The sequence below is a fragment of the Orycteropus afer genome, unplaced genomic scaffold (assembly GCF_000298275.1).
Source record: "Orycteropus afer afer isolate SDZICR_OR568_19922 unplaced genomic scaffold, OryAfe1.0 scaffold00209, whole genome shotgun sequence".
Taxonomy (NCBI): domain Eukaryota; kingdom Metazoa; phylum Chordata; class Mammalia; order Tubulidentata; family Orycteropodidae; genus Orycteropus; species Orycteropus afer.
The window spans coordinates 761596-772705 of NW_006921796.1; the positions used below are offsets into that span (position 1 = coordinate 761596).

The following is an 11110-nucleotide window of genomic DNA, read 5'->3' on the forward strand; positions in this document are numbered from 1 at the left end:
GTTGGTCTTGCAAAATTCTATCATGCGATCTCCAGCATTATTTGTCACCAAGGCCAAATTTTCTAACTACCATTGATTCTTCTTTGTTTCCAACTTTTGCATTCCAGTCACCAATGATAATTCACACATCCTGATTGCATGTTCAGTCAATTTTAGACTGCAGAAGTTGATAAAGATCTTCAGTATCCTCATTTTTTGCTTTTGTGGTTGGTGCATAAATTTGAATATTAGTAGTATTAACTGGTCTTCCTTGTAGATGTGTGGATACTATCCTATCACTGACACCACTGTACTTCAGGACAGATCTTGAAACATCCTTTGTGATGATGAATGCCATGCCATTCCTCTTCAATCTGTCATTCCCAGCATGGCAGGTCATATGGTTGTCTGATTCAAAATGGCCAAAACTGGTCTGTTTCAGCTTACTAATGCTGAGGATATCAATCTTTATGGGTTCCATTTCATTTTTGACAACTTTGAAGTTTCCTAGATTCATACTTTGTACATTCCATGTTCCGATTATTAATGGATATTTCCAGCTGTTTCTCCTCAATTTGAGTTGTGCCACGTCAGCAAATGGAGGTCCCAAAGGCTTTACTTTATCCATATCATTAAGGTTGGTTCTACTCTGATGAGGCAGCTCTTTCCTAGTCATATTTTGAGTGCCTTTCGACCTAAGGGGCTTGTCTTCTGGCACTGTATTGGACAATGTTTCCAGGCTATTCATAAAGTTGTCTAGTAATGTATCAGTGTTTCTCTGCTATTCATAAGGTTTTCCCTTGCCAATTCTTTGACAAGTGGATGACCTCTTCCTTCTTCTAAGTCTGTCTCAGTCCAGAAGCTGTGTTGCAACCTGTGCACCATTTGCAACTCTGCTGGCATTTGAAACACCAGTGGCACAGCCTCAAACTTCACAGCAACACAAAAGCCACCACAGTATGACAAAATGACAGACAGGTTCATCTCCCTTAGCTGTTCATAACCTCTCTGCCTGCCTTTCCCTGCTTCCTGCCTTTGGGGTGTGAGCTGTCTGTCTCCCTCCCCTTACCTGGATCCTACCACTGACCTGTTGACCCTGTCTGATATATTATTGAAAAACTTTATGAGTGTGGTCACCATGAATAGGAATCAATTCTATGACAATATTTTTCTGTTTTGATTTAGAGAATTCTACCCTCTATTCCCTGGTCTCCTTCTGCTCTGCTTTGAAAATGACAGTAACAAAAAATAAATTCTTAAATTAGTAGCACTGTGCATGGGAATTTTCTTGGCATCTCCAATTTAGTGGATTGTATTCTCTCTCTCTCTCTTCTCTCTCGCATACACATACACCCAACATCTCCTTTTAAAAAGTATTTCTAATTACAACAGTAATGCATACTCATGGTTAAAAAAAAAATTTTTTTTTTAATGTTCTAGCTACACTTAGAACTTGAAAGTCTCTCATTGGCTTAGTATTAGTAAGAGACTTTTTGCTATTTGTTTTTTTAAAATGAATGATATATGTATGCACACCTAAGGGCATATACTCCAAAATTTTACTGATGCTTCTCAGGGTAATGTGATTATTAAGTAGTTTTACTCTCTTCTTTTGAAGTACCTATTTTTCCTGGGTTTTCAAAAGTACACATGTATTACTTATGGAAAGGGGAACTTGTTATTTTAAATAGAGGATTAAAAATTGTATTACCATTGATAACATTACTTATAAAATATACCATGCTCTTAATGAAGGTAGACTTTCTTTTTCTCTCGGTTGTTTAGTTCTAACCAAGATCAACAACTATACTCTGCTGGATTATTCCCTAATTGATGTTCCAGAAATCACTGAGAACTACATTGACCTGAATTTGAAGGTAACTTTATCATCATCAGAATCCTCATCCTGACTGTCAACAGTCAGAATTTGGGGAACAGATATGTCCAAAGGGAAATAAATATACATGTTTATCAAAAAAGTTAATTTCCTTTCAAGTAATTCCTTAAGCTTATGCTTTTTCAAAAGACTCTGGAACGTTTGCTTGACTGGCAAAGGATTATTTGGAACACAAGGTATATGCCTGTCTGCCTTCCTCACGAGAAGTACCATGACGTCTTTGCCTCTGGGAATAGGTTTGGGGCTAGGAAGCAGCAATCACAGTGGTCTGAGTGTATTAGAACTTAACTCACAAGTAGATTATACATGTTGATATTTTTATTTCTAACTCTCAGGTTAGTTGATAAGTTAGAGCCATTAGCACTTGCAAATGGTGTTTGCCAATTCTGATAAAGTGATTAACTGTGCTTCTGTTTAGTCTTGTTCCCAAGGCTAATGTCATTGTTTTTTCAAATGCACATTGGCTTATATTTCACTCATTTAGATTCATTCAAATCAGTTAAGTACTACACAAGACAGTATTTTGCAATAATCCCCAAGACTAATGAAGACAGAGTTAGGAACATCATAAAAATGCTTTAAACCATCTGGAGTCCTGAATCCTTCCAGGTCTTTTTATGAGTTCTCAGGTGCTCAGTGGTCACAGGTCTTGAAGGTCAAAGATTTGACTTCTCTACATGACACCTTAGGAGCTATTTAGATCTGGTCCTTTCCAGCTAGATGACCCTGCTTTCTTTTCTCTGAAAAAAGTACCAGCAAGGAGATTCCTACTGGGTTACACCCCAAGGTGGACAAAAACCCAAAAACCAAACCCACTGCTATTGAATCGATTCTGACTCAGTGACCCTATAGGACAGAGTAGAACTGCCCCATAGGGTTTTCAAGGCTGTAAATCTTTATGGGGGAGCTCTGGTAGTGTAGTGCCTAAGGCATTTGACTGCTAATCAGAAGGTTGGCAGTTCAAACCCACCAGCCATTCCTCGGAAGGAAGACTGGGTAATCTACTTCTGTAGAATTACTGCCTCGAAAACCTAAGGAGGGGTTGCTATGAGTCAGAACCAACTTAACAGCAGTGAGTTTGGTTTTGGAGTTTGGAAATCTTTATGGAAGCACACTGCCTCATCTTTCTCCTGCAGAGCGGCTGATGGGTTCAAACCTTAGATCTTTTGATTAGCAGCCAAATCCTTTATCACTATGCCACCAGAGCTTCTCCACGGTGGACAGATGTGCTCAAATATGCTAATAAGCCATCAGAACTATTAAACATAGTTACTGGTCAAGAAGTCAGAAGACTTGATCATTGTTTCATTCCTATTGAGTTTCTGGAAGGAGCTCTGGTGGTACAGTGCCTAAGGCTTTTGACTGCTCACCAGAAGGTTGGTGGTTCAAATTTACCAGCCACTCCATGGAAGGAAAATGGAGCAATCTACTTCTGTAAAGATTTACCGCCTTGGAAACCCAATGGGGGTCGCTATGAGTCAGAATCAACTCAATGACCATTTGGTTTGGGTGGGTTTACTGAGTTTCTGGAGTCCCTGGGTCATGCAAATGTTAACAAGTTCAGCTGCTAACCAAAAGGTTGGAGGTTTGAGTCTACCCAGAGGCGTCTTAGTAGATAAGTGATCTCCTTCCAGAGAGTCACAGGCATTGAAAACCCTGTGAAGCACAGTTCTACTCTGAAACACACAGTAACCATGAGTCAAAGGTGACTTCATGGGTATATATGGTGTGTTTTAGTTTTTATTTTTTTTACTGAGTCTTCTGGAATTTCCTTGAGAGTATCCACCTTCTTTAGTACCATACATTGAATTTTCACCTGACACATTGCCTTTTCTCTCTGTTTCCCCACAGGGCACATTCTATCCATTGGATAACCTCACCGACCCCCCCTTCTCGCCAGTTCCATTTGTGCTCCCTGAACGCAGTGACTCTATGCTCTACATCGGCATCGCAGAGTATTTCTTTAAATCTGCATCCTTTGCTCACTTCGCAGCTGGGGCTTTCGATGTCACTCTCTCCACTAAAGAGGTGAGCAGAGTTAACAGATGATGACAATTGGCACTATTATTCAATCTTTTATAAGTCTCCCTTTATAAGACTCTTATGTTTCCATTCATGAACCAACAGTCCTACTGTTATTGTTGTTATGTGCCGTGGAGTCGGATCTGACTCACAGCAACCCCTCCTTGGGTTTCCGAGAAGGTATCTCTATGGAAGTAGATTGCCCAACCTTCCTTCCAAGGAGTTTCTAGTGGGTTTTAACCACCAGCCTTCTGGTGAGTAGTCAAATACCTTAGGCACTATGCCACCATGGGAAGTGATGTCGTTATTAGTTGAGGAGTTGTTTCCACTTCTGCTAATTTCAGGATTTTTCATGATACTTGGTTCTAGATTGACCTTAAAGAATATCAACCTCCACTCTCTGCCACTTACCATCTGTTTCTTAACAGTAAAGTAACATCTCTGCCAGTTTCCTCAATTGGAAAATGGGGATAAAAGCAGTTCCACACTCATGGAGTCGATATGAGCATTAAGGAGGTTTTAATACTTGTAAAGCCTGAAAACCAATGTCTGGCAAACAGTTAGTGTCAATAAGTGATAAGTACTGTTTATCATCATCAGTATTGTTATTTCTTGTGTTATGTAAACATAAAAATTTCTCCTGATGAAGAGATAAACAAAATGTGGTATATCCATACAATGGAATATTACTTGATCATAAAGAGAACTGGATCAATAAGCACCATCATGATAAACAGAGAAGAGATTGAAGTTGTCAAAGATTTCATATTGCTTGGTTCCACAATCAGCACCAAGGGAACAGCAGTCAAGAAACTAGATGACATTGCACTGGGCAAATCTGCTGCAAAAGACCTCTTTAAAGTGCTGAAGAGCAAAGACGTCCCTTTGAAGACTAAGGTTCACCTAACCCAAGCCATGGTGTTTTCAATCACCCCATATGCATGTGAAAGCTGGCCAATAAATAAGGAAGACTGAAGAAGAGTTGATGCTTTTGAATTGTGGTGTTGGTGAAGGTACCACGAATGCCAGAAGAACTAACAAATCTGTCCTGAAAGAAGTGCAGCTGGAATGCTCCTTGGAAGCCAGAATGGCCAGACTTCATCTCACCTACTTTGGTCATGTTGTCAGAAGGGACCATTCCCTGGAGAAGGATATCATGCTTGGTAACATGGAGGGTCAGCAAACAAGGGGAAGACCCTGAACTAGATGGATTGACACAGTGACTGCAACAATGGGCTCAGGTATGGCAAGTATTGTGAGCCTGGAGCAGGACCTGGCAATGTTTTGTTCTGTTGTACATGGGGTTGCTATGAGTCAGAGCTGACTTGACAGCACCTAACAGTAACAACAACAAAGAGAACTGAAGTCCTGGTATTTGCCACAACATGGATGAACCTTGAAAACATTCTGCTGAGTAAAATAAGTCAGATACAAGAAGACAAATACTGTTTGGCCTCACTTACATGAAAAAGGCCAATGTATAGAGACTAAAGGTTACTAGTGGTTGCCAGGGGTGGCAGGAAGGGGGAAGGAGAGTCATTCTTTAGAGGGCACTGAATTTCTGTTAACGACAGTGAAATAATTTGGAAAAGATAGCGGTAATGGTTTCACAACATGATGGAAATCATTGGTCACTGGTTTATACATGTAAAAATTGCTGAACTGGCAAATGTTTTGTTATATATGTATGTTCTTACCACAATTAAAAATATGTATTTCTCCTGTTGCCAATTGCAACTGATTTATCCACAATGACCAGTAATAGTACAGATACACATTGATTGTCTTTGCCGTGTGCCTCCTTATAATGAGAACTTTCTCCAGCCAGTCCAACCACTTTTATTGGCATCCATTATGACGCTTTTTTCTCTATTAAAAAAACCTCATTGCCATTGAGCCAATTCTAACTCATAGCGACCCCCTTTGGGTTTCCAAGGCAGTAAATCTTTACGGAAGTAGATTGCCCCATCTTCCTTCCACGGAGTGGTTGGTGGATTTGAACTCCCAACCTTCTGGTTAGCAGTCAAATGCCTTAGACACCATACCACTAGAGCTCCTTCTTTTTGCTCTATAGATCTTCCTTAAACAAGTAGTTATAAACCTTACATTCAAAGTCCTAAGAATGGTAGCACCAGCTACCTTGCAGTGCTGAGAATTAGACACTTCTAGGTTCCCATTTGAAAACCATTCATTTGGGAAGGTCAGTTACCTAAGTCCGGTGCCTCAGTAACCTTAAAGCTGAGGACAATGATACAAAGCTTACTGTAAGATGATTATACATGGATGATACATAAGATCCTTCCTAAAAAAGGAAATGACTTCCTATGTGACCTTGAACATGTCACTTCACTTTTCTTGCTCTCAGATTCCCTATAATTGGACAGTAAAACGATAGATTGCCTTCAAGTACTAAACATTTTGTGGTACGACAGCTTCATAGTCCATAAAATTATAGGGAACATTTCATTTTTTCTAAAAAATAAAGCCAGGTAAAAATCTTACACTAACATAGTAATTCTTATTTTCCAGATCTCCAATCATTTTGTTCAAAACTCCCAAGGCCTTGGCAACGTGCTCTCCCGGGTGAGTGCTAAGGGTTTGACTCCTGGGTAGTGAATTTAGTTTCATTCCAGTTGCTTCTGGAAGACTCATAGGTTCTGTATATTCCATATCCACAAATACTCACTGAGCAGTACAAATGAATAATCAAAGTATTGAAAATTCACAAAACAAATGATCTATTTCTTCTCCATGGTTCCACCACACTTGAAATAATTAGTGTAAGTGGAAAGTGAAGGAATAGCCTCCATCCTTTGTGACTTTGGTAAAGCAACTGTTAATATCATGCCTTCATTGGGTATTATCCCTTAGCATAGCTGAGTATTAACACAATGTCCATACTGAGAGGCTTAGGTTTTGCCCTTGAGAAAAGACAGATGTTCGTGCAACATCTTGATTTTAGAGTCAGACAGACCTGAGTTTGAATTCCAGTTCTACAGCTTACCTGAGAAAATTACTTCACCTCTCTAAGACTCATTTTCTTCAGTTGTGAAATAGGGATACTGATAGCACCTGCCTCACAGGAAGCTGGTGAAGATTAAGTGAGATGATACATAAAGGCCCTGGCATGGTGCCTGGCATGCAATATATGTTTAATAAATGTCAGCTGTTATTATTGGGGGTTAGTGTATATTGTTGTTATTAAAGAGGTTTTTGTTTTGTTTTGTTTTTGTTTTTGTCTATTCTAACTCCAAATACTACTTCTTATTCTCTATGACATAAAATTTAATTAGCAAATGTCACCCCAAATTCATGATTTCCTTCATCAACTCACAGCTACTGATCCTTCTTTTCTTTCCCTGAATGGGCAGATTGCAGAGATCTACATCTTGTCCAAGCCCTTCATGGTCAGGTTCATGGCAAAAGAGCCTCCTAAGATCAATTTACAAAAGGGTAACTTCACCCTGGACATCCCTGCCTCCATTATGATGCTCACCCAACCCGAGAACTCGACTGCTGAAGCCATTGTTTCCATGGACTTTGTAAGTATACGGAGCTGGGAGGGCAGCCAGCCTGTGGATGCCAATCCTGCCCCTGCCCTGGACCGCTGCCCAGCAGCTTCCAACTGTTTGGAGGGGTGAGGGATGGTACATCTGTTAAAAGTGGGAAGGACAGGTTGAGAATGGAGAATGGGAGACCAATACTCTTACCCCCATGTCATTGTTGTAGGTGCCACTGAGTCGATTTTGACTCACCGTGACCTCTTGTAACAGTGGAACTGCCCCCAAAGGGTTTCTCTAGGCTATAATCTTTACAGGAGCAGATCACCAGGGCTTTCTCCCTCAGAGCAGCTGGTGGGTTCAAACCAACCACCTTTTGGTTAGCAGCCAAGTACTTAACCAATGCACCACTAGGGCTCCTTCATACCCCCATACATTGTAAAATATCTCTCCCACCTTTCTCCTCTTCCTGTGTGATCTTCCCACTGCTTCCATTACATTGATAGGTGAGCCTTTTTCCTCAAAAGAATCAAGGTGGAACTCAAGTTTATTTGAGCCAATGAAGGCCAAGGGCAATTTAAAAGGGGATTCATGCAATGAATCTAAGCAGTATCTCTCCTCTTTCTCTCTCTCTCTCTTTCTTTCTCTCTCTCTCTCTCTCTCTCTCTCTCTCTCTCCTTTCTTTCACCCACCCACTGACACAGAGAGAGATAGAAAGAGAGAGAACATGGAAGAAAGAGATTAGGAATAAAGAAAAAATGATTTAAAGGAAATTCTCAAACAAAAAGTCTTTAGTTTTCTTACCTGCAAGACAACATTTTTAGAGCTATTTCTCTCCAGTATTTCTCAGAATGAGAAGGTAAGGTGGGGAGCATATGAGGTTTCTCTATAGGAAATGGTATTTGTGGCCAAAAACGGACAGACTCACTGCTGTTAGTAATGAATGCTTTTGTTGTCTGCAGGTTGCTAGTACCAGTGTCGGCCTGGTTATTTTGGGACAAAGACTAGTCTGCTCCTTATCTCTGAACAGGTAAGACTGACTTTGACTGTTAGAAACTTAGTAACAATTGAGTCAACAGACCCCTAGAGACGAAGTGAACATTAAGAAAAAAAGCGAAGTTAGCATTGCCTACGGTATTGCTTGGTTTTCCACAGTCAATACCAATGGAAGAACCAGTCAAGAAATCATATGATATTAAACTGGGCAAATCTGCCACAAAAGACCTCTTTCAAGTGCCGAAGAGCAAAGATGTCTCTTTGAAGTCTATGGTGCACCTAACCCAAGCCGTGGTGTTTTCAATTGCCTCATATGCATATGAAAGCTGGACAATGGATAAGGAAGACCAAAGAAGAGTTGATACTTTTGAATTATGGTGTTGGTGAAGAATACTGAAATTACCATGGACTGCCAGAACAACGAACAAATTTGTCCTGGATGAAGTGCAGCCGGAATGCTCCTTGGAAGCGACAATGGCCAGACTTCGTATAACCTACTTTGGTCATGCTGTCAGAAGGGACCATTCCCTGGAGAAGGATGTCATGCTTGGTAAAGTGGAGGGTGAGTGAAAAAAGGTGAAGACCCTCAACAAGATGGACTGACACAGTGGCTACAATAGTGGACTCAGGTATAGCAAGTATTGTGAGGCCGGCACAGGACCGGGCAGTGTTTCATTCTGTTGTATGTAGAGTCGCTCAGAGTCAGAGCCAACTTGACAACAGCAATAGGACACAAGTCACTGAAATTCTTTATATTAGAGCCAGTAATTTCAAAGTGTGCACTTAGCTAAGAATTGTGTTGTGGAGTGTTTCTTTTTTCTTCCCAATAAGTCAATATTTAAATAAAAGGAGGAACGAAATTATTATAAATAGAATTATGTAAGATAAATGCACATTGTGATGGAATAACAATATAAACTACAGTTCCTCTTCCACAAGTTCAGAAAGCATGCTGTTGAGAGAAGAGTATAAAGCTTGGGGTTCAAAGCTCTGCTCACTGGCTCTATAACCGTGATCAAGTCTATTAACCACCTCGAGCCTCAGTTTCCTTACCTATAAAACAATGAAGTTGGAACAGATCAACTCCAAGGTGCCTTGAGGCTCTGATACCCTGGTCCCATTACTATAACACAGAGTTTAACAAGACCCTGGCCCACAGCCTTGCTGGCCTTGCAGTCTGGAAGGGTTTGAGCTGGTCAAACACAACCTATCCCCGAACACTGACTGCCATGCGGAAAAACCATCTTCGAAGCCCATTTGCCCCAGCCCTATAAAGCTAATAGCTGAAGCCATGATTCAGACTATTTGGGGGGAAGATATACAGAAAGATCAGAAGGACCAAACTCAACCCAGGGAAGGGAGAAGAGACAGCAATAAAACAAACAAAGCAAGCAGAGTCTGAACAGGAAAATGACAACAGGGAAAAGTCAGCCTATCACCATAAGCCACTGTGACAGTTACAGGACACTGTTAGAGAAACAGGAAGTGTTTCCAATGAAATGATGTTAAATGGAAAAAGCAGAAGACAGAACTGCATAAGCATGACAATAGTCAGCTGTGGAAAAATAGCATTGCACCTGGACCGGAAACTGAATCTCACAAAGAAAAAGGGTTGTTAGGATATAATGTTGGTTTTTTAATTATCACTCCTTAAAATGTTCTTTGTAACTATATTGTTTCGCTGATAAAAGGTACAAAATAAAAAAAAAAAAAAAAAGGAGGGAGGGCTTTTCAGAGAGACAAAGTTTTGAGAAGGCATTACTCAACTTTACCCGGCCCTTCAAAGGAGGGCCAACTTCTCCATTAGGCTCAATAGGCACAGGGCCTATGGCCCATGATACTTTACAGAACCATGAAAAAGTTTTAATATCTTTTAAAATAAGAAAAAAATCAATACAACCCAGACTCGTTATATTACTCTTCACACCAGTAACCAGTGTCCATCAAGTGAACCCGAACCCACATGTGTCAGAGGAAACCTATGCTTCGCAGGTTTTCAGTGGCTGATTTTTCAGAAATAGATCCTCCAGGCCTTTCTTCAGAAGTGCCTGTGGGTGGACTCAACCCTCCAACCTTTCAGTTATCATCCACCCACACTAACCATTTACACCACGCAGAGACTCCTTTGTAGTCATAAAATATCATTTCCAATATTTTTTATGGGAGAAGGGGCTCAGGTACATAAAAGTCATAATGTGACCCTAAATTATGTGTGCCTCCAGGAGACGAAGGCTGATGTAATGAAGAATCCTTGATGCATGATCTTTGAGATGATGGTGCTAATGGAGTTAGGAGAATGGAAGCCAGAGAGCAGGGGGATGAGGGGTGAGGAACTGGCCCCGCTGGAGGTAGGACAGGAGAGGAAGGAGAGAATTTGGATCACAGTTGGCCGGAGCAGCAGGACTGTGAGTGCAGGTGAGACCTCAGCCTGTTTGAAGGCTGGGAAGAAAGGGATTGTCAAAAAGAAGAGGCTGAAAATCTAGAGTGATGGGGACAGGGTGGAGATACGACTGGTAAGTAAGGCAACCAGCTCCTAACCAAAAAAAAAAAAACAAAGTCACTGCCCTCGAGTCAGATCCGACTCATAGTGACCCCTCCTACCCCTCCTTGGGTTTTGGAGGCGGTATCCCTATGGAAGTCAATTGCCCAATCTTCCTTCTGAGAAGTGGCTGGTGGGTTTGAACTGCCAGGCTTCTGGTTAGCAGTCAAATGCCTT

General features: G+C 40.9%; 1 protein-coding gene across 1 annotated transcript in view; it reads left to right on the top strand.

The window, feature by feature from the left end:
• BPIFC (BPI fold containing family C) overlaps window positions 1-11110 on the top strand; it is a 62904-nt gene that overhangs the window by 27079 nt on the left and 24715 nt on the right. Inside the window, exons 7-11 of the mRNA XM_007948227.2 lie at window positions 1765-1856; window positions 3728-3904; window positions 6428-6481; window positions 7270-7440; window positions 8361-8428. Of these exons, the coding sequence (XP_007946418.2) occupies window positions 1765-1856; window positions 3728-3904; window positions 6428-6481; window positions 7270-7440; window positions 8361-8428 (562 nt within the window). The remainder of the gene's footprint in view (window positions 1-1764; window positions 1857-3727; window positions 3905-6427; window positions 6482-7269; window positions 7441-8360; window positions 8429-11110) is intronic.